General features: G+C 34.4%; 1 protein-coding gene and 1 non-coding gene across 2 annotated transcripts; both read right to left on the bottom strand.

The window, feature by feature from the left end:
- Window positions 1-8,221: 8,221 nt before the first annotated feature.
- Window positions 8,222-23,488, bottom strand: LOC148950975 (uncharacterized). The gene is made up of 4 exons (XM_089090079.1): window positions 23,384-23,488; window positions 19,457-19,568; window positions 15,423-15,716; window positions 8,222-8,358 (listed from the first exon to the last, which is right to left on the bottom strand). The coding sequence occupies exons 1-4, from the start codon at window positions 23,468-23,470 to the stop codon at window positions 8,312-8,314; spliced, it is 540 nt and encodes a 179-aa protein (XP_088946205.1). The 5' UTR covers window positions 23,471-23,488; the 3' UTR covers window positions 8,222-8,311.
- Window positions 8,920-9,213, bottom strand: LOC148950976 (signal recognition particle RNA). Its single transcript, XR_016141939.1, has one exon.
- Window positions 23,489-24,802: the final 1,314 nt, after the last annotated feature.

The raw sequence follows: 24,802 nt of genomic DNA, 5'->3' as shown, positions 1-24,802 counted from the left end.
AGAAACAACAATAGAAAGTAAATAATATCATCGAGAAACCTTTGAGTTAAGTCGAACTAACCTATTTTACCAAACATTTTATTTGACAGTCCATATCCATACATTCAATTTTAAACCTGAACTAAAAGAGAACATTTTCTTAGATTGAAAATGATCTGTGAGGTGACAGCCTTGTGAATTCTCACGGATACGAAATTTTGTAATTAATGTGATGAGTTTTATTCCTAGTAAACATATTTCCTTTCACTGTTTGTTTTGAACATTCCTTATCTTAAATTGGGCTTCTGCCTTATGAGGTTCTATAGGATCCTGGCCGGACCTCGCAGCTGAAGTTACTAATAGTTTAGGATGGTAGTTTTTGGTGGTAACATAGTATAAACAATAATGATGGTCCCAAGACCAGTCTGAGTTGACCAAAGTCTTGAACTTGTTGGTGGGTCTTTTACTTTGATTCAGTAGTTACGAGGCGTTCATTAAGGAATCTCTGAGGCTACACACCTTTTAATTTCCTCGTGAACCTGTGGTTTACACCATCTTTTTCCCACAGACTGAACAGCCAGATATTTCCAATGGTAAAAGACATCAACCTCAAAAACTCCCTTTTTTCTATCGAACTTCATTCAGTATGTCACAATGAATTAGTTAGATAATGCTCACTGTTCGTCAGAAATTGAGCGACACCCCCCCCCCCTTTTTTAATGCTCATTCTATCTATTTGAGTTTTTAAATCATTTTTAGTCTTTTTTTTACTAAATTGTGCTATTATTTCAGTCACATCACTAACTTGTTTTTTTGTTTGTATTTGTTTTAATTCGTTATAAATTCTGGATGTTTTAGCTTTGTTTTTCTCTTTAATCTTTTTGACATGTTGCCCTTTATATATTTTTTTATTCATTGATTCTCAAGTGCGAATTTGGTCCATCTTTGATAATCTTTATCATATTTATCTTAGCCAAGTTTAATCTCGTAGCTTTGGAAGCCTGCACTTGATCCAATATATTGCTAAAGCCTCTTATTCATGAATATTTATTATTATTATTTTGTTTCATCACCAAGGCTATCAAAAAGGATAAATGGATGAGTACTTAAGACAGCTAAAACATGGACTCTTGTTTAAAATAGTTACAACTTCTTCATCTGGGAAATTAAAACTTATTTAAGTTTTCCGTCTAGTTCTTGAATAGGTTATTTCAGCCAATTCACATCAAAATCACGCCCCTGAAGGGGGCCGGGGTTTAAAAAAGGGTAAGGGTATTAAGGTGAAGTTCTTCTGAAATCTTAAGGGAAGTGACGAGATAAATTAAAACACACAATGTTAGCCTGTAAAAAGGACATTCAGCTTAATTGCTAAAGCATTAATTGCTTCAGCTAAAGTTTCAATTCCTTTTCACATTTACAAAAAGTGAAAAAGTCTAGGCAAAGGGCCAACAGATAGGCCAACGGAAGATGCGCAAATAAATTTTGAGAAAATAAATTAAAACAATTAGTTGCATAAAGATAACGCCTGCAATATTTTTTCATTTAAGAAATAATTGTCTTCTCTTCCTTTTTATGAAGCAAATACAATGACTGGGTAAAACTACTGCAACGCTTTTAGGAGCCTAGGTCATTTTCAGAAAGTGTGAGAAGCGCCCTTATATTTTGGACATGACAATGTTTTCCAGATGGTAAGGAGGTCAAAATCAATTTCAAATTTTATTTTTAGCTTTCGCATAATCCCAACACTTCATTGCCTTTTCGCTTAAAAGAAAAAAACTACCACTCCTTCTCATTTAATCCCTACGCGTTCAAGAGAAATACCTTTATAATTAAAAAAAATGACTTTGTTTAATCAGAATTTTTCCATATACCTGGAGTCACAGCTTTCTTAGTGATAAGCAGAGTAGACAGCACAGGAGCTTGATGGCACTTCTGGCACTATGTATGGCAATAATGTATTTTTAATAAAGCAAAACTGTTTGATAGTCCACCATAAGAGCTGGTTGAAGAAATTTCTACTCCATGTTATTAGAGCGGGGCAGAGATGTATGAATAGTTAAGATTGGCATGTCTAGACATTAATATATAGGTGGTTCCCGTTCACATGTAGAATTCGTTGCTTGGCTTCAACAAGTTGCAACTCATCATCCAGTTCTAGAATCTAGAACTTCCATGCTTTAGCAATTGCATGGCCGGATACACAGGTCTAGGCATGGGTCTTGCTAGAAGGGCGTGTGAACGCCGCTTAAGTTTTATAAGCTATCATACTCTTTATACTGCTCCCAATGGTTTTACCTCCTGAGAATACTCTTTGAAGGCTGGAGTTCTTCAGAGTAGCATTAAGCGGCGTTCACAGGCGTGTCTAGCTAGAATCCCGTGTCTAGACATGTGTCCAGTGGCAGATCCAGGGGGCGAGCGCCCCCCTAACGTAGTCTAAAGTAGTGTAATTTACTTAATTCATGCAATTTTTCGTTAATTAAACTTGCTGCTAACGCAAGTTTATCGGATCAACCTATTTTGCGCCCCCATCCCCTAAAAACAGTCCAGGATCCGCTCGTGCATGTGTCTGGCCAGATATCGAAGTCTTGGCAACTACCGTTTACACGTAAAATTCACTGCTTAGCTAAAACAACAAATTTAGTTTCAAATGGATTAAAGTCATCATTTCTAACCAATCAAGAGAGCTTATGCTGGCAAAACTTTCAAACTTGTAATTTCTGCTTTTGTTGCCATTAAGGTATTGGATGAGATAAGCCAACAATTTGTTTAGCGTGCTTCACTATCATGTCTGATGTTGCATATTTGATCAAATGAAAAAAAGATTAACGAAGAAACAAAAATTAAACTTCAATTTAACACCGTAAATATAGATGATGAAAATAGTGGAACTTGACACATTCTGATTGGCTGTAGTCAAAAATCCTAGACTTTAAGTTTTAGAGTCGAGAACTGGATGCTTGGCTGTAACTTCTTTAGGCAAGCATCAACTTTTACTTGTGAACGGTAGCTGCCAAGACATTGATTTCTTACCAGACACATGTCTAGAAATAGGATTCTGGCACGACACGCATGCCTCATTAATCCTCTCCAAAGTTTGACTTACAATGGCACGGTCAAATCAGCTGTCCATAAACACAAAAATACAGTCTTAGATTCATCTTCCTTGCGAGCAGATCTTCAATAGATACAAGTGATCTGATGTCCGAATGGTCAATTTCGATGCATCTAAGTTAAAGGAGCTATCAGTCACCCTATCATAAGTCATGCTCTAAACTTTTGCTTCCGTACCTAATCTTTTGGGGCGAATCTATCAAGAATCGACAAACCACGCCTTTTTGGGAGCACGTCTCTCACCAGACATCACATGGGATGCACATCCTGATCGGACCCTATCCTTCTTCACAATAAAGCTGCATATAGATCTTCGTTCTAGCACTATCAACCTCCAGCGCGATGATCCCTCTACAAATCTTTATTAAGGTCTATTGCCTAAGATGGATACCTGCTTTTTACACCGCCCCCTAAAACCTTGTTACTGTTAACACCATTCAAGGGGATTTAAAATAGTGCTTTAAGATCAAACTGCAGCATCAATCGGTTATTGTTTTAACTTCTACGTAAGCGATTATGTGTTGTGTCAATGGCTATTGTATACAAATTAATCCGATATCCTTCCTCTTACGAGTTATCTCAACTAATTCACTGTTTTGGTTGTCCGACGGATGTCATCCCTGAAAGTCTGCTTCGATCCTTTCAAAATGAAATCCCACATACAAAATCCTAAAAAAAAAAAAAAAAAAAAAAAAAAAAAAAAAAAAAAAAAAAAAAAAAAAAGGAAAATTGTGGACTAATGACGAATCAGCCTTAAGTTTTTAGCGACCTGGCCCCATGAAAAACGTTGCACAAGTGACATGTTTCAAGAATGTATTTTAAAAAAAGTCATATAAAATTCAAACACTTTAAACTCTGCTTTTATTCAAAAATCTCGGCTATATATGTATAAAACATGGACATATTATAATAATAAAAATTCAGGGTGCTACCAAAAGTCGAAAAAACTACAATTCACTCACCAGTTTTATTGTTCTTTTAAGACTTTTTCATAAATCATTTTTTCTTAGTCGTAAAACAAATGATACGATATCTGGCTGAGACTGGACACTTAGGAAAGCACTGGTATAAGTCATAGAAAAGTTAAGGGTAAAGCAAGTAAGAAACCGGATTTTTTTTTCGTAGCTATCTTTTCAAGTTTTTACAAATAGATATTAGCAAATATTCTTAATGCTTAAGTGCCTTAATCATCGACAAGCGTTCAACAGCTCTTAATATCTTAGCCATATCACCCAGAGCAAACAGTAAAACTCTTCTGATTAGCAGCTATAGTTGAGGCTGTGGAAGGAGATGCTTTAATATCTTACACGGTGGTTCAAAAAGCAGTGAGACCATCCCTTAATGCTTTATTTTCAGTGTAAAACTCTTCAAGGGTAATGGCAAATTTACTAGTTAAGAGATAAACAAATACATTTATCTCAACCGGTAAATTAAATAAAACGGATAAAAATATTTTTACCTTAAATTACCACAACTCGACCTGTTTACTAAAAAAAAGACACCAAACTTTTAAATGAAAAGAAAAAACGATTCCAGTGATCAAACTATTTACCCACTTGCGGAACTAGAATGAAGGTGAAATTCTTTTTACTAATTTTTTTTTATTAGCATCTTTGTTAGGTAACGTTTACTCTTTCTTTTCTCTTTGCTATTCTTTTTACTGTTCTATTTAGTTTTACTATCAATTGTAATAAATGGAATCCGAAAAGCAACTGAAACCAATCCGTGTTTTTTCGTAAGAAAGTTATGAACAGGACTAAAATGGCTAGAGTCCGTCTGAACTAAATTAGCGCTAGCCAAAATTCCTTTTGGGAATTTTCTATTCTGTTTTACTGTTATTCTTACTTTTTTACTGTTATATGCTATTCTTTTTTACTGTTCTATTTCGTTTTACTATCAATTGTAATAAATGGAATCCGAAAAGTATCTGAAATCAATCCGTGTTTTGTTCGTAAGAAAGTTATGAGCGGCACTAAAAATGGCTAAAGAGTCTGTTTGCCAAACTAAATTGGCACTAACCAAAATGCCTTTTGCCACCGACGTTGAACCACTTCCCAAGGTTGACAAATTTTGGCCAAAAGCAGGGCTTCAATCTCTATGTTTTCACCTTTTTTTTTCTTAGAAAACCATCAAATATAACACGAAATTCAATTCAATACTGATAAACTACACATATATAAAAACTTTAGAAGTGGAAACACTGTTCGGTCTATTGGCCCTGGACTGCTTCAAATTACCTTTAGTATACTAGTCTATTGCTCGTAAGAACAAATTCATAAGATAAAAACAATCAAAATGCACAAGTTAAAAACAAAATCAAACGATTGATAATACAATTGAACAAACAGACAAAACATCAAATATATTTCAAATGATATTACAGTAATATGGTACATCGGAATGACATTGGAAATATTAAAATGCACTTCATTTTTCTTGAATTGCGTTTCATTTAACTGTATTTTTAACTTATTGGACACCGTGACCTTGGTGGTGATGACGAAAGAAAAACAAATTGAAGCTAAAATGGTGGCTACGTAAAAATTTTCATAATGGAGATTGATACCTACGCAACACAACAGTAGCGCAATTGAGGGGAAGGTGAAATTTGCCACTAGATTTCCCCCCTGATTTATATAAAACCTTTTGTGTACTCTCATTGAAAGAATTAAAAGTGATTGCCCACCCACCTAGATCTTGTAAATTAAATTCCTTCTCCCCTATCCTCAAAATTTTCGTGAACTAGCACACTTGCAACCAAAATAAATGCCGATATTAATTAATATTTTAGGCATACTAGAAAGATGGCTTGGAAGGCCCATACCCTAGTATAGGGTATAAAATGATGAGGTACAACCAATAATGATAAAAATCGTAGTTATTCTCCTAAAATTAAAGAAGGAGCTTAATTTAATTTACGAGCAACTTGTGCGTATAAGAACAAAATTAATTTCCCCGAAATCTTTATTTTGTTACAAATCTCCCTCCAAGTTCATAACTATTGCTAAGCCTGTACTGTAAATTAATCCAAGGGGTGCTAACATTTCGACTAACCGTCACAAGCACTAAACGTCATAACATCTAAAAAAAATACCCGCCAGAACCACTAACCGTCATAACATCTAAAAAAATTATAAGTTTATATAATAGTAATAAGTATATAAGTTTAGAAACAAATTTCGGCTATATATTTGCACATCAGGGGGGGGGGAGGTAAAGCATACCATATATTAAATACGTAACCTAACCTAATCTAGGTACCTCCCCCCCCCCCTAAAACCCAAAAAACTAAAGTTTTAAAATTTTAGATGTTAAGACGGTTAGTGGTTCTGAATGATTTTTTTGTTGATGTTATGACAGATTTTGTGGACGAAATGACGTTAGTGCTGCTGACAGTTAGATGTTGACGCCTTCCCAATCCTAGCTGTGGCAATGAATAGCATATCCTGGGAACAGCTTAGAAAATACAACTTAATTTTTTTTTTAGCATTGCTTCCTTATAGGGTGAAAATAAATGCCATTGCTGTTATTGTAAAAAAAAAAGTCTGCTTGAATAATAATGATAGAAATACTATGCATAGAAAATATTAAGAAATAAGCGAAAAATAAATAATAAATAGGAAATTAAAGAGAAAGAAAAGTTCATAAATAAAAAGTGGTTAAAGATAGAATATTAAACTAAATGATTGAAATAAAAAGACGCAAAACTGAGTTCAGAATCTGAACGTCGCTTAAATTATAATAATAAAAATACTATATAGAAAATACTAAAAAATAAAAGAAAGATAAATATTAAATAGAAAACTATAGAAATAGAAAAGTTCATAAATAGATGACAATACAAGTATAATATTAAGTTAAAAAACTGAAAAAATAGATATGACATGACCATTTATCTTTTGATACATATTTAGATATCTTTGAAATATTTTGTTATGTATTTTGTGTTTAACGCAAGGTCAAAGAGTGTACAATTTTAAGTCAGGGAATTCGTTGGAGGTCGTTAAGTCTCTTTTTGCCGTCTTTATTCTCGGAAAATTGCAAAATTCACAACAATATCCAACTAACTCCTCTATAATCTGCGTTTGAAATATTGTAGCATTAATGGACAATATAAGATGGCGATGTAGAACTCAGTGATTTTTAAATTGTAGTCATGAATGACAAACTGCACATCTGCACATCTGCAAACTGCACATCTACAGCAAAAACTGATGAAATGATAATAGTATGGAACATGCATCAATTAGGTCAATGTCTCTGCTTTATACAACCCACTTTATGCTAACCATGATGGAGGAAAAAATTTAAACGAATTTAAGTAAAACTATTGAAAATGTTTACCTTTAATGAAACCAGATTCATCATTTAAGAAAAAAAAATTGACGTAACTGAAACACGATAGAAACTTCATCTTGAATTAAGTTTAAGAAGATTTTAAAAGACAATCATTAAAGAAAGTGTTTTTAAGAGACAAAAGTTATCTTTAAGAAAACTATCATAGAAAAATAATCTACTCGAGTCTCTCCATAATACAGGCTGTCATAGACTTAACAGTTCTGCGCAAAGGCGTGACTACAAGGTGTCACAATGACTGTCCTCATTTTTTAATGATGGATTTTTTAAAGATATTTTTATAACCATAAAAAACGTAACATTTTTTTAATGAATTATTGTACAAACTCTCAAGAAAATTTCATTCTGATTAAAATTAAGGCTGTCCTGGAATGTTTGAATAAATGTACATAATATTATGATATAGTCTAGTCTTCATAGCCAAAAATTTGTTCAAGGGGCAATGATTGATCACATTTGTGACAATGATTATTTTATTACTAACAATAATTAATATGATTGGAAAACTGAAGAAATAGTTTTATGCTGAATTATTTTTAAGCATGATAGAGGTAAATATTAAAAAAAAAATTTTAGTCCAAATACAATTCAATTTTTTTATTTTATTTAGTTGTGGTTTCGTCTCTTTTTTAAAAAAATAGAAAGGGGGTTTTAAATGAACTGCGCAAATTTAACTATAAAAAGAAAATTCATAAAAAATTACAGAAATATACAAAAAACACCAGCTCATTTTAAGTAAAAATGGCGAAAACTTAATAATTAAATCATTAAAAATGTACAATATAAAACACTTAAAACACAAGCAGGAATCAAGAACAAATACAGAAAAAAAATTAACAGATTGACATTAAACTTCAAATTAAGCTTAAGAATGTAGTAAAGCTCTATGCCTTAGATCATTCACACCGCTTGCTGAAAAAATAAAATAAAAATAATGAATTTGAAATGAAAGAAAAATGTCATAAAAGATAAAAACAAAATCACACCGATTGCTGGGGGAGAAAATGTTAAGTAGAGAAATGATATGAAAGAAAAAAAGGAGAAGGACGTGAGCAAAGGTGAAAATTAAGGACTTCACTTTATAAAGAGTTTGACACTCCAACTAGGGCCGGATAAAGGGCGATTTGGCCCATTCGGGCCCCGCGTGACCTTCAAAATGGACAAAACAAAATTTGAAACCAACTGCTTTTGACTGAAAAGCTTGTCAAATTTAATTAATTAATTGGTTTATTTATTTTCACGGTTCAGCGTTATAACATTGACAAATATACTGGCCTGAAAATCTAAATAATTTTGGAATATCAAAAAAAGTCTTAAAAAATCCCGTTTTCTGGTGTAAATAGACCTAAACTGTGGTAAAGGGGGGGGGATAAATGTTAATTTTAAAATTGCATGGAAAATTTTAACAATCCCAAGACCACGGTCTTAATATAATCTATTTATTAAAAAATGAATTTGCCAAAAATATGCAAAACAGAACCAGGTCTGATTATATTGGATAGGCTCCAACATAGCCCCCACTCACAGGCGCTGTCCCACTACTGTCCAACGCGGGTGCTTCTGGCTGCTGGGTTTCCCCTCTGGCCCGGTACACACCTCTTTAAGCAACCTCGTGATCATTGCCTCCGCTAGGGTCACGATGTTGACGCAAGACTTAGCGCGGACGCCTACTCAACATGGGCAACTATGTCAGAGGAACCCCATCCTCAAACCATCCACTGGTTCCGGCCCCCACATAGGTTACAGAAGCGCGCTACTGCTTCCAGCCGAGAGACAAATATTTTTATCTTGTTGATGAAGTAATTTGTCGATGGTTTCAAATACCACTGGAGACACTTTTTTTGTATGCAATTACTCTTGATTCCGTAGCATTTTGATGGTGACGTGTACAATTATATAAATCTGGCATAATGACTATTAGAAATTTGTTAATTTAAAACCGGTAGGCATACTTATTCGCTCTGATTTTTTAGGGGTACTCCTGTATTTATTACAGAATTTCGAATTTGGAAATAACAGTAAAACGTTTTTTTTTATTTATGTTAAATTGCTGAGCATGATTTTATAGTCATTACAACTAATACTAAATAAGAGGAATGACAAGAGCAAAAAATTATTTTTCTAAATCCAGTGAGGGGGCAAACAATTTAGAGGCCCAAATGTCCTACCCCCATTGGCACTACTGAAGACAAATTGCGCATTGAAACAAGCAATTAATTAATTTAAAACCGACATAACAAAAATAGTTTAGACAACAGTGAGGGGATTGAAAAAACCCTTTCTCGCTGCTACATTTTTGTAACTTGGTGCCAGTGGCGTCGTTTGGAAGGGGCAAGGGGGTTGCAGTTGCCCCCCCATAATTTCGATAGAAAAAATTATTATATAACCCATACCCTTGACTCTCTGGATTTGGACCCATTTTGCCCCCCCCCCCCAATAAAAATGCTGGAGCTACGCCCCTGCTTGGAGCCACTGAAACACAGCCCATTAATTAAAAATGGGTTTTCAAACTCATTTAGGCAATTTTTCGCCATCTGTAAGGCTTGAAAAATTTTGTGCGAATACGCCTCACTTAAAATTAGTGGTTTAGAGTCAGTGACGCTTATTTGCGAAAATCTGTATGTATTTCATATAGGACAATAGCCAATGTCAAATATTTAAATTTGTATCTTTAACTCTTCAAAGATACCGAGGATAACAAACCTCTTGGACCCCTTGTCTGAAAAAAAATGCAGATTTTTTTATCTTTTTTTTTTTAAAGGGAAAGTTTAAGAGAGGTGCGAAGTAAAACCTATATTTAGTGCCATATTTTGACAAAATGTTTATTGACATGTTGACATTTTATTTTGCTTTGAAATTTTTAGTTTCCTCTCATAAGTAAAACAAATATATTTTTTAAATTTTTTTTTTTAATATTTTTTAAATAAAAAAAAAAAAAAAAATTAATTTAAAAAAAAAAAAAACAGTTAATTTACCAGTTGTTTTTTTTTCACAATTATTAGCCCTTGCCGGCGGGTTCTGAAAAAATTCTAATTATAATTAAGCAGGTAACTTCACTTCACCACTAAACAAAATATCTTCATTGGGGGCGAAAACTCAGTTCACTTTTGTTTTGGATCAAATTGAAAGAGTAGCTTATCCAACCGGCAAAACTGTGACTAAAATCAATAAAAGTTCCCGGTTTTATGTACTGATAAAAGATAGAAAGTGCCCTACTATTTCTACCATGAGCCACTATAACTTAACATAATCGTTCTGACCGTCAACATTTTCAAGAAATAGATTTAAAAGATTCGGCCAAAAAGAAGACTCTACGTAGAAAGTCTAGAAAACGCTTCTTTGCACATTTGTTTGCAACTGTTTCTAATCAAACCTGTCAAAGGTTAATACTGCTGATATTTAATAATATAATGTTATTAAATTGGGGCATCATTATTTTTGGTAAAATTTTACTTTGGATCCGCCTACTAACGCCGAGCGTATCGCCCACCCCCCCCCCCCCAAAGACACATCTTAAAATTTTAAAAAGTGACTATAAATTTTATTAAGCCTCCCATGTTCTGCCCAAGTTGCCGTTGTCTTTTAGGGGCTGTGACACAAACCAGTACCGAATGTGTACATGTCTGACGGTTTTAAAAAAGACCCAGCAAGTGCCGTCGTACACCCCGGGGGAGGTCTCCGTCACGCCCAGAGCCGAGCCGGTCAGAGGGGGGAAGGGGACCGGGGCCGCTCCCTCCCGCCCCCCCGAGGGGGGAGGGGCCAGAAGGCTGGGGCAGGGCCATAGGTTAGAAATTTTTTAAATGTTATTTGACCAGTTTTTATTTTCCTGCAGTCGTTATTATTTGTGCCCCGGCCACCACCCACCCCCGGAACGGCTCTGGTCACACTCCTGTGATATAGGCTAAGTAAGTGTTTCAACATAAAACATAAGACCTGAGAATATATGTAATAGAGGAACTGTAATTCTACAAATGAATGGTTTTTTTTGGGATCTAACATCTCTTTGCTACTAAATTAGTCAAATAGTCAGTTAGATATGTATTAGAGAAGAATGGCAGAGCAGTAAATAAATAATGGTCTTGGTAGGCTACCTGCTTAGTGTCTTATTTAACCAGAAAAAAAAACTTTCAGGGAAATGATTTCAGCATCTAAATTCTTAATTTTGGAAAACTTATCACTTTTATTTTAGCTCTGATTATTTCTCATATTACAGAAAATCAATCTATAGAATTAGATGAATTTATAATTTTTCATACAATTTAGCTAAGAAGAAAGTGAATACGTTACTTTTATGCTCTTTCCAAATACAATAATCCCTTTTGGGGCAAACTTCATTTTGGGTCCTTATAGGGGTTAAAACAGCCCATAGTAACCAAAAATTCCTGAAGCAAGAATCAGGAAGGATAATTACTATTTCGATTTTGAAAACAAATTCGCAGAAATTTCAAAACGAGCCTGAAACCCCCCGACCCCGGCGGCACGCAACTAACCACTTCTGCCCGTTTTCTAACACTGTTTGATCACCTGCCCCCTGACCATTCAAGCCTCTCCCCCCCCCCCACCTTGAACAACACGGAATCTCCACATTTTTTGCTTTATAGCCCAGAGTGCACTAAACTCGTATTTTTATTTTCTTTTTTTTGCTATCAGTCACTTAAAAATAAAAGAGGTGTTTAAGGGCTCATTTAAAAGCTAATTTTCATATCTAATTGGTTTTCAACTATTTTTCTAACTTTACATCATAGACTAGAAACTGCAATATGCTATCTTTTAGGGTTCGAATGGAATTCACCAAGAAGTGACTTTTATATTTGGAAAGAGCATACAAAAAGGGCATCTAGTGATATATTCTCTTCTTCTTAGTTAAATTATATGAAAAGGTAAAAATGTGCCGCAATAGCCTATATACATATACTTGTGACAACATTGAAACTAAAGGAACTTCTGAAAAAAGAAAGCCTGGAACATTTTTTCTGAGTTTACATATTTACTGATATTACATGGAATATAACTCCTGGAAAATTCTTCATTAGACCATTTATATCAATAAACATGGAAGTTCCTAGGAATAAAAAGCTGACTTAAGTAGGTGCTACTGAAACCACTTAATTATCACGACACGTTGAAGTGCAAAAGTCCCTAGCTTTTACACCTACTATTATTTTGGACCACTACCTTTTGCCACACCGGCGGGCACGGCCGGCCCCCGAGGGGGGGGGGGGAACTCCCTCCCCCGCACGGGTGGGGTGGCTCGTAAAAACGTAAAAAAACAATGTATAAACAAATTTTGTATGCTTTTTGGAGTTTTTTTTGTGTAACCCCCCCCCCCCCCAAAAAATAATTTTTTTTTGAATAAAACCCCCTCCCAAAAAGGACTGGATCCGGCCTTGACTGGGTGTCTTGCATTAACCCGTTTCTTGGCTTAGCTGTGCTGCTTCGCTTAATGACATTTCTTGACAATAAACATTATCTATTGAAAGTAACTGTTAGTTAAGAATATACACTGATTACATGCGTAAAGCTGCTTGGGGGTACTAATTCTATTTTCCAGTTCATTGATATCGGAGCCTTCTATTGTAACAGCAACCACTAGCACATTTTGGCTATCTCTACAGCCATGTTCGAAATTAGGGATTTGTATTTGTAGAGTATCAGCCATTTGAGCAAGAGGAAATTGTTTTAGTGAGGTTCGGAGTATTTTTGTTGCTTCCAGAAGATTCTCTTTAGTGGGTGTTCTTTTTATAGAAATTTAAATTTTCGGTTGCCCTGGACCAAAGTTCGTTGCTTCTAAATTTCTAGGCTGCTCCTAGGGAGACAGCCGTGATTGGACATCTGGACATTAACTCGCATTTTTCAGTCAGAACCTAGTGGGAAGCCGTAATAGATTGCAGGTATTCTTCATTATTTCTCTTTAGAATATGTTAAAGCGTTGTCGTAAACAGTTTTTACGACAACGCTTTCTATAAAAATCTTATATGCCCCCAGGGCATAACTTACAACCCTTGCTCTGAAGGCTGTGTTCCTCCTCAAAAACATAATATCTATCAGGAAATCAACTACGCTGAGCAAACTGGCTATCTCAAAAATTTGATTCGATGTGTTTGGGGAAATGGTGGACGTGGAAGGGCTGTTAGTTGCCTTCCAATCACTTTCAACTATTAAAAAGGGCCGGCGCCACTCCAATTTCCAATCGAATGAAACCTTTTCGAAGTTTCTACGACAACTCCTTCGATATGAAGTGCCCTGGTCTACCCCCCCCCCCCCAAAAAAAAAAATAATACATTGTGCCAACATCGTTCTTTACTTAGGCAGCGCGATTGCGCTGCCTATGATATGGGTCTCGATGCGACCACCGCTCAATTTTTTTTTAGAAGCATTAACAGTCTCGATGTAGCTGAGATGTAGAAGACTGGTATTTATGATTAGATCTTGGTGAAAGATTCTGAAGATGCGTAAGTTCCTTCTTGCAAACGCAGCGTATTTAGTTGTCTTGAGAGATCACATGAGAATAAGAATGGTTCGTGGCCAGGTGCAATAAAGAGAATACTGTATGATTGTGGTCTGAACGAGCTATGGAATGAAGATACGGGTGTGGATGTGGATGTGATAACGGAGAGTGAAAGAAAGGTTACGGGACCAGAATATTCAAATGTGGCATAAGGAGACAGCAAAGGACGTGGATATCTTAGCGGAACGAGTGACAGAAAGGTTATGGGGCCGGAAGATGGAGATGGCAAAACCACGGTGGATATAACTGTATACTGAAATCAAAAAAGCATGGAGAAGATATTTATTTTTGGTAGACGTGTCGGGGGAATGAGTTAGATAGTTTGATATCTACGAGAGCAGACGGGTCACTGCTGGGGAAAGGAGGAAGTATACGTGTCGAGTTAGGCAGAAAAAATGCCTTTGGTTTAGCCCAATGCGTCAGGGGATTGGGGGAAATCTTTTGTATTTTGCAGAAGATTGTTATGAATTGGCAGAGTTAAGCAAATAATTTTCGGGGGAATGTTTTACTTCATAATAAAAATTGGATAAGAATAATGAGAAACACTGAATTTGGGGTAATTCGTAAGCCAAGGAAATTTCTGAGACTAGTCTGAACCGTAGAGGTTTCTTTTTGTACCCCTTCTTTTTTTTTTATTTACATATTTAATATTTTTTTCTTATTTTTTTTTTCAGGGATATCGTTGGCTTTTTTTTTTCAAGTAAAATTATTAAAAAATATATTATAATTATTATAAATTATTTGTTCGCTAGGCAAAAAAACGATGGTATTACTCTTTTTGCTTTAACGACAACCATGGCTCCATAAGGACTTCGGCGTATTCCTTCATGGCATGTAAGTTTTCCTGGAACTACACAAAAGGTAAACTATCTGAACATTTACTTTGTGTCTTTATTGTTCATCCATGCAGTTATAATACTCTGTATATCCTGATTGGCTATTTCAATTGAGTCCTGTTTGACAACGATGACTTTCCATGAACTATCTTAACGATTTTCCAAATGGCACGTATTTCAACTTGGGTGGAAGCGATGAAAGACTTGAGAGCCACGAGTAATTAGAGTAAAGCCAAGACAGATAGCTGCTGTGACAAGCAAAGCTGGCATAACTTTTCAGAGTTGTATAAAAAATGATTATTTTCACATTTTGATGAGTGTAGCATCCATCCTAAGGCAGAACTAAGGTAGATAGACATACAGTAAAGGTAATTCAATTTGTCTATCAGTTCTGAAAGCTATTTGAAAGCAAATAAGAGATCAAAAAATGGTTCAATGAAATTTTACCCATTGTGGCTATATCAAATTTTTAGTTATTAAAAGGTAACAAAACCTGATCAGTTTTGTTGTGCGATTAAATAAAAGGTTTAAACCAGTAAAAAGAACGAAATCACCGATACATTCCTTGTGTATGAATTAGCTTCGTGAATTAAAAAAAAAAGAAGAATAATATCAATATACTACTACCCTACCTTGAAGATAATTTTTTCCCACGGCGTGTTGGAACACTCCAATATCCTGGTAGTGTGGCACTGCAAGAGGTGCCATTGATCGAGGACCTATCTGCTGCTGGGCCATGTGACCTGTATTTGGAATCCATGGGGTGGCATATGCGTCGTATTTGAACTGTTGTAAAGGGGTTAAAGGGTTAAATTCACATGCAAGGGTCCTAGTAAGGTTAAGACTAGGGTAGCTAGGGTAACTAAATGGGTGACGGGCATTAGGATCGGTTAAATTAGGATAAAAATAAGGCAAAACAGCGCCACCTAAAAAATTGAAACAAAGCAATGTTAAATCATGTGATTAGTACGTACATTAATTTAATTCTATTTAAAAAACCTCGTCAGCAATATTAATAAAAATACATTAAAAAAAATCTTATTTTTCAACAATCTTTAATTAGCAACAATAACTGAAATTTAATTTAAAGAATAATTTTAAAATTAAAAAAAAAAAAAAGATTTGTATAAAGAAATTTAAAATTATTATAAAAAGAATATGTGCATTTATAAAAAATTCTAAAAATAGTAATGCAAAAAGGAAATAGGGAATAATCCAGGGGCGGATAAAGAATTAACGAATTAACGGATAAAGAATTAACGAGGGAGGAGGTTACTGATAAAAATGTGGCTACTCCATCAGTTTTTTCCCGCTCAACCCTGTAATTAGTACAATTGTTGATCTTCTGGAGGAATACCCCTAAAACCACACATTGGATCCGCCCCAGAATAATTCACTTATTTTCTGGTAGGTTTGAGTAGAATTTCAATCTAACGCGTAAAGTTATTGTTTTCTTAGCAAAACGCTGGCTGAAAAAACTATTTGTGGGATATTCCATTTCACAAAACCAAAGAGAAAGAATTAGTTCCAGAACTCAATTATCATTAATAGTTAACAATTACCTTCAACACAAAATGGCAGACAAATACTTGTGTAATTCTTTAGTTCAGCAACAAATATATTTATAATAAAAATTAATTAATATTGTTTGTTTAACAAAGTATCATTTTGCGTTATGGTAATTATACTAGCAGTAAGTTTTTTTATCAAAATTTTTAGTTAAGACAATTAAACAAAAAAATAACGATAGAAGATTTTTTTTACCCAAAAATCAATGCATTTAACAGACCATATGATACACGCATAAATTAAATTCTACTGAACTATCATTTTGATTTATGGTAATTATACTAGCAGTAAATTTTTTACCCTAAAATCAATGCATTTAACAGACCATATGATACACACATAATTTAAATTCTAGTGAACTATTATTTTCGTTATGGTAATTATACTAGCAGTAAATTTTTTATCAAAATTTCTAGTTAAGACAATTAAGCTAATACATAATGATAGAAGACTTTTTTTTACCCTAAAATCAATGCATTTAACAGAACACATGATACACACATAATTTAAATTTAGTGAACGTTTATTTTGCGTTATGGTAATTATACTAGCAGTAAATTTTTTATCAAAATTTCTAGTTAAGACAATTAAGCTAATACATAATGATAGACTACTTTTTTTTTACCCTAAAATCAATGAATTTAACAGACCATATGATAAACACATAAATTAATTCATGTGAACTATTTTCTTGTACGAAATCACGTACAAAGACTAGAGGAGGATACGGAATAAATTTTTTTTAGGAGGGGGGGGCACCAACACAACTCGAGCTCCACCCTGGGGATTTGTACTGTTGGACTGTGTGCAACTTTTATCCTCCTGGGTGAAGGGGGGAGAGGGCACATGTCCCTAAAACCAACTTCTAGATCTTCCCCTGAAAGCCAGTCATTACTGCAACAGTCTTTTTGCAACCATTGATGCAATTTTTCTTGATCGTTTTTTTGTTGTTTATTTCCAGTCCTTTCTTGTCTGATATTTTTAGTTTTGAATGGTGAGTAATAATGAAATTAATATTATTATTACTAGCATAGTTGTATGCATATAGGCTTTTCTGAGTCTAGTATGGTACAAATTTTATCACAGGCGCTTTTATTATTATTTTTCGATATTAAAACTTATTAAAAGATAAAAAGAATTATTATTGGTAATAAAGTTTAGAATTTAATTAATATAAATCAGTTATTAATAGATGCAAAACAACTACAACTAACAGATAGAAAACAATTAAATCTGTCCAAACCACAGTAAGAGGGTACTACTTCAAAAGCACAGTTTATATAATTATCCAGTATGATCTTTCCCTATCTCAACAATTGCAAAAACCCGGACCGAGGTGCGAGTGCTCCAGAGAATGTTTTTGCAGATATAAACATAAGCGGCATTAGATCTTTTCACGGGTAGACAAAGAATAATCACCTACGGAACAAGTACTGACACAAACACTTCGCCGGCTCAACCAATAAGTGGACAATAAGTGCAGAAATAAGTGGGAGGAGCTTTTTGTTCGCACCGAGAATGAAGAGCCAGAAATCATCTGCGGTAAACTTACTGGTATATTATATAAACTGTGTTCAAAAGTAACCTAATTAAGAAAATAGAACGCAGCATTATACTAGCATTATTAGCGCTATTCAATTTATTGTCATTATTACTATAAAGAAAGCATCAAAGCACGCGGCTAAAAACGGGGGCTTAATTTTTTTATAAACTCCCCGCTTAAACCTTTAAAAATTTTTTTCATTTATAAAAAATCCCGTAAAAAGACCTTTAAATTAAATAAGTTTAGCAAAAAAAAAAAAAAAAAAAAAAAAAATCACGGGAACTATTATCAATGTAAAAAAAATTAAAATTAACTCCAAAATTAAAAAATATAAAAAACTAATTTAAATTTAAAATTTTATTCTTTTAATTCAACATAAAACTATAATATATAAAGGAGTTTTGCAAAATTAGTTCACCATTTTTTTTCTTTCGCTTTTCAAATCATCAATAATTTCCTCCAGCGTATCGAAAAGCGAGAGTATTTCAAAAAAATTGTTCTATAAATGTTTTGTTGACTCGTGGAACCACGACTGTTCTATGGTTCAAGATTCTATAGTGGTTTCAGTTAGTAACAACTTTTTCAAAAAATTAGTAAAACTGTAACTTATTTTTTTCATTATTTTTTTTAGGAGTGTAACAACATACTTTTAGTAAGTAAAATTACGTTAGGTAGTCTCTGGGGGGAGGCAAAGTAAACTTAGGCATACCATGGTATATAAATCGGAAAACATTAATTTCAAGTTTTTACTCCGATAAAACTTTATCAAAACAACGATACCAACACAGGGTATCGTAAGCTCAGTATCTCACGCTATTTTGATGATCCTGATGAAAAATAACGTCAAATTAAACAATGAAAATTGAACTTTTGCAAGATAAACTCTTTTTAGCGTTATTATTTTAGTAGCGTTTTGTTTTAACAACCACTGCTGCTAACAACTTACTGCAGCACCAAGCCACCTAAGCAAATACAGCCACGCACTCCTCCAGTCCTCTCAATTGAGGCTTCCCTCTCTACACCCTCCCAAGAAGTTCCCATTCCCCTAAATCTCCTATAATGACTCATAATTGTCAACGTTCTCCCTGCTTACCCTGAGGAATCTTCACAGCCGCTTAATAGAATCCCAGCAATCCCCCCAGGCATACATTTCAGCCCTCTTCATTCGACTTTACACATATGTATGTTATCTCGCAAATCATTCAATGTCCCACGTTTATACAGCAAAATGAAACACTTTCATTTATGCACCCATGCATTGGGTGTGAGCCGGGCCCTTCTTTTTTTCTAATGCTCAATATATGCCATTCTTTTCCGGGAGGCAAAAAATCACTTCTAACTTCAATACACCATTTTATAGTATCCATTTTTTAATAGCCAACGGTTCTACAACTAACTCATAGATACCCGAAAAGGGCCCCGCCTCCCTGTTACAACCCCCTTCGGGGTGAAGGTGGGAGGGGGGGGCTTTCTTCTTACCTAAGCATTTCTGAAATGTGTGAAAATCCCCCGTTGGGTCTCGGTACGGCGGTAAAAAAAAAAGTATTTTGGTACCATTAGGAAGATTAGTAAGTTCTTCAAAAGTACTGAGCATGGCTAAATCCAGGGCATCATCTTTGTCAAGCGTCAATCTTGTAGCTAAAATCTCCTTATCTCCAATGGTCACCTACAATAAGAAAACAATTGACATGGGATACAGTGTGTTCCCAATGGACATTGTAATTTAATTCGTATTTACTTCAAAGTTATTTCGAATTAACTGTCAACATTGTGAGGTTTTTTAATTAATGCTGTAATATGTATACAATAAAGATCTGTAATATACAGAATAAAGATCAAAGATACTCCACTGTGCTAAAAAAGAGCTTATTTTACTGTAAGTGTGTAAATTTGGCATAGCTTTATTTATTTGATTATTTGGGCTTATGTAAATTTTTGGTTTAGAAATCAGTTCATTTTTCTATAAAGATCAAAAAAAAACGATTTCCACAAAGGAGCATTCCCACAAAGAGAAAAATCTGACAGCGGAACCATAATCCTTTAAAAATTTGAACTCAATATCCATTAAAATATATACTATAATTATACTATATTATATATGCTATAATATATACTGTACAGCAGTAGCGTATCCAGGGGGGTCGGAGCCCCCCCCCCGAAATTTCGTTTGTTATTTCTTTTTAGTGGCAATTTAGGAAGTTCAGAAATATTCACGCCTTTTAGTTATTTGCAACACCCGTTCCTTTTTTCATTTTTTGTTAAATGGCTATCCATTTCTCCGGCAAGCTTATATCATTATTTTATCATCAAACGTGCAATCGCCTCCTGTAATCAAACAAGATGTCAAGAAATTTTTCTCACTATTTAACCCTCGGAGCTATAAGCACTGGCCTCTCTGCAATGAAGGAATCAAACAGTTCTTGGTAACGAACTGTAAGTAAGGAGCGACCCGGCTCAATGGTAACCGAAACTCTAAAAAACGGAATTTTGGTATCAATAGATACATCAAAAGAATCAGATTTTAATTTTAATTTCAAATGTATAAGTTTGATCAGGTTTAAGTTCACCCATCAAAAGTTAAGCACCTAAGAAAATTTGGTTGATTTTCGAAAAAAGGGGAAAAGACCCCCTAAAATTTATAGAACCTTAATGAAATTCACACCATCATATTCAACGTATCAGATAACCCTACTGCAGAGGTTTCAATCTCTTATCTACAAAAATGTGGAATTTTGCATTTTTTGCCAGAAGAAAGATCACGGATGCGTGTTTTTTTTTTCTTTTCCCCAGGGGTAATCGTATTAACCCAGTGGTCCTAGAATATCGTAAGAGGGCTCATTGGAACGGAAATTAAAAGTTCTAGTGCTCTTTTTCAGTGACCAAAAAAAATCGAGGGCAACTAGGCCCCCTCCCGCGCTCATTTTTTTTCTCAAAGTCACCCAATTAAAATTTTGAGATAGCCATTGTGTTTAGCATAGTCAAAAATTTAATAAATATGTCTTTTACGATGACTTAATTCCCCACAGTTCCCTGGGGAAGGGCTGCAAGTTATGAACTTTGCCCATTGCTTACATATTTTATTGTTTATTGGGACGTATAAAGCAATTTTCATGACTGATTTTTTTCTGGGGGGAGGGAGGGGGGCTGTCGAAGGGGACTAATCGGGAGAATCTCCGTGGAGGCTATTTATTGGTGGTAAGGGACATTAGTATGGAGGGGGCGCCGGATTTCCTACCACTATTAATAAAACGATTAGAAATTAAATTTTAAAAAACAAGTACTGTCAACTAAAAGTAAGAAGCAACATTAGAACTTAAAATGAACAGAAATTATTACGTATATGAGGGGGTTCTCCCCCAAGTCAATACTTCGCTCTTTACGCTACAGTTTTTTTTTTTTTAGTGCTTTAAAAAGAGATATCTATTCTAATTATCGGCATTTTTGTTTCAGGTTTGTTTTCATAATTTTTTTTTTTAACTTTTAAAGTAAATAGCGCTTTATTTAAGAAAGGGATAACCCAATCATATACTTAATAACAAATACTTAATAAAAAAAAAAACAATAAAAAAAAAACAATAAAAAAAAAACAAGCGATACGGCTCAATAGTAAGCGAAACTTTTAAAAACGGAACTTTTATATCAATAAATTTTTCAAAAGAATAGATTTATAATACTGATTATATATACATGAATTTTATTAAGTTTATTATTGATCATCAAAGGCCAAGAGCCTCAAAAAACTCACCCGATTTTTTAAAGAGGGGGGAAACATCGCCTACAAGGGAAAAAATTTTAATGAAAATCCCATAGTCATATTCAGCGTATCAGAAAACCCATTAACATAAGTTTCAAGCTCATATCTGCAAAAATCTGCAACTTTGTATTTTTTGCCAGAAGAAAAATATACGAATATGGAAGTTCGTTACGTAAGTTAATTTGTAAATTACGTCAGAACCGAATTTAGAGACAGCCATTTAGCAAAAGAAAATTAAAATTTTTATGAAAATTTTTTTTACTTATTCAATGACGGTGAGACAAAATAAAAGCTGCATTAACTAAAAAACGATCAGAAATTAAATAAAAAAAACAAGTTTTTTAAACTGAAAGTAAGGAGCGACATTAAAACTTAAAACGAACAGAAATTATTCCGTATATGAACGGGGCGGTCCCCTCCTCAACGCATCGCTCTTTACGATAAAGTTTGACTCTGTCTCACATCTTTGTTTTTTTAAAAAATAAAAAAATTTAGTGTAAAGAACAAGGCGTTGAGGTGGGGACAGCCCCTTTCATATACGGAATAATCTTTGTTCGTTTAAGTTTCAATGTCGCTCCTTACTTTCAGTTGAAAAAACTTTTTTTTTTATTTAATTGCGATAAAGAATCGGACTAAGAGGCGATAGTTCATTCAAACGCTGCTGCAATTCCAGTGTAAGCTAAGCAAAGCATTGAAACGTCATGGTCGCGTGAGAGGATAGAAAGAAAATGAAGTAACACCAGCCCAACATTAAGAATTTCTTAAAGCTTGCAAAAACCATAAATGACGGTAAGGAGTTTACTAATATTCTGACAACAGTCTGTATTTAGTAGGTTTTGAAGTACGCATATGTCACAAGCAATTAAATGAAAATCCCAATTTAAATTGAAGACAACCAAATCTAAAATTGGAAATCTTCTCGTAAGAATTTTTCTTATCTATGACCAATTAAAGGAAACAGTAAAAATTATAATTATTTGGGTGGGATCAAACTTTGTTGAAAATTAATCTTTTTCTAGAGCCCAAAATGGGACTATTAATACTTCATTCATTTTATATTCTATTTCTTGTGTAACTATGAGCATGGTTAATGTTGGAATACCTTCATATTCCCGTATTTCCAGAAACAAAAGTAGAATCCCGCAAAAACGGTAATTTTACCGTGTGAATTGATCATTTAGAGCCGTTCCAGAATTTTTAGCCGTGTCTCTAAAATTCAATACTTTTGAGGGGGGGGCAAACTTTGACAATTTTGTTTAACATACTTTTGTATCAGATTCGGTGAATGTTTGTGTGTCATTTCCTAGGAAACTAAACTCGTTATTGTCATTTGAAAATCAAGTATTAACATTTTGAAAGTCAAGTCCTGATTTATCAAGTCTATAATGCACTAATAGTTATTCTTTACTTTGTAGAATTGCAGTGGCTATATGGAGTAAATTTAACGATTTCGTATCTTTATAACTCGAATTTTCATTTGGCTTACCTCTATAACTTGTTACTTTTAAAAGTCGAATTTTATGCAGAATCACCTCGATAACTCGAACTAAAGTCGACAACTCAAATAATAAGTCGACCTCTATAACTCGAACATAAGTCGAACTATACGTAAATCGAAGAAAAATCATGGTCCAGTGAAATTCGAATTACTGAGAGCCGACAATATAATTATATTTTTGCCAACTATAAACATAAAGCATAAACATAAAACACAAACATATACATACCTTGTAAACATAAAGTCTGTTTGGTGTATCAGCAGCTGGTGGATAATTGCTTAAAAGTTGATATGTCGGCACCCCCCATCCGTGCATTTCACAAACACGTTTAATCTCCTGAAAAATATGTGTTTATCTTTAAATAAAGGCTAAAAAGCTAGGAATATGTGATACTTCTTAAGAATTACTGCAAAGCTCACAGGCATGCGAGAACTAGTGGAGTTTTTAATCCAAAGAATAGACAAAGCTAGGTAATTAGCCAGGGCCGTATCCAGGATTTTTGTTCAGGGGGGGTTTTACTAATTTTTGACTTTTTTTTGGGGGGGGGTTACTAATTTTTGACTCAGTTTTCGACTAATTTTACTGATTTTTACCTAGGTTTTACTAATTTTAGACTTATTTTCGACTCGGTCAGAAATTTCGGGGGAGAGGGGGTTCAAACCGGTCAACCCCCCCCCCTGGATACGGCCTTGTAATTAGCTAATTCACAATTAGCCAGTTTCTGACGTTATTTAAATAGAAAAATACACTGAAAAACATTGTTCATGTCCCTTAAAAAAAAAAAAAAAAAAAAAAAAAAAAAAAAAAAAAAAAAAAAACCTGTAGAAAGAGTGACAAGAAGCTATTCTTGATATATTCTAGCCTATAAATGAAAATTAATTGTCGATGCTTTACTTTTCACAATTTCAATTTCATCTGGTGGCATGTAGGCTAAGTACATATATGGGGACTCTAACAATCCCCTTAGAGAGAGCAGCTCTTTCGAGTCCCTTAAAATCCCAAGAAATGTCTAGATTCTTCTGGCATCCCACGTAGGGCACTGGAACTTTCGATATTCAATTATATTACCCCCTCCAAAGTTTATACGACCACCCTTCCGACAAAAACCTTATATCTTAACAATGGGTAGTTTGCGTAGCTTACACCCCTTGTCCTCACAAAAATCTTATATCTTAACAATGGGTAGTTTGCATAGCTTACACCTCTTGTCCTCGGGGCTGGAAAGGGGTTTGTTAAACCTGGAGGCATGACGATTTGACCTTTGGACTTATTTGAACAAAATAGCTATCTCAAAATTTTGATCAGATGCGCTGGGAAAAAAAGGTGTGAGTGGTGGCTTGTTGCCCTCCAATCACTTATGATTCTTAAAAAGGGCACTAGAGCTTTTAATTTGCAACCGAATGAGCCCCCTCCGAAGTTTATACAACCACCCCATCCCTATGAAATGCCTCTGGGAAAATATAAACAAATAAATACTAGTGCATTGAACCCTAGTGTCTCATTACTATAGGCAACGCAATGCCACTGCCTCTGACTTAAACCTGTGAGTAGAACTTTCGATTTCCCTTCTAATGAACAACCGAAATTATTTAGAGGGACTATGGGGGACCTCGCCAGGGTGAGCTTTCACAGTATATTGTTAGGGGG

The sequence above is a fragment of the Artemia sp. Qi Xiang Cuo genome, chromosome 6 (assembly GCF_049724085.1).
Source record: "Artemia sp. Qi Xiang Cuo chromosome 6, ASM4972408v1, whole genome shotgun sequence".
NCBI classification, from domain to species: domain Eukaryota; kingdom Metazoa; phylum Arthropoda; class Branchiopoda; order Anostraca; family Artemiidae; genus Artemia; species Artemia sp. Qi Xiang Cuo.
Note: the sequence above shows the minus strand (reverse complement) of the source record. Positions and strands in the feature narration are given on the sequence as shown.

Bases quoted from the DNA above. Each gene is read 5' to 3' on its own strand.
- LOC148950975 (XM_089090079.1), bottom strand. From the start codon at position 23,470: ATGCACGGATGGGGGGTGCCGACATATCAACTTTTAAGCAATTATCCA. The intron at 19,569-23,383 runs GTATGTATATGT...TTCTTATTGTAG, and splicing joins ACAGACTTTATGTTTACAAG to GTGACCATTGGAGATAAGGA. The intron at 15,717-19,456 runs GTACCAAAATAC...TCAATTTTTTAG, and splicing joins ACTTACTAATCTTCCTAATG to GTGGCGCTGTTTTGCCTTAT.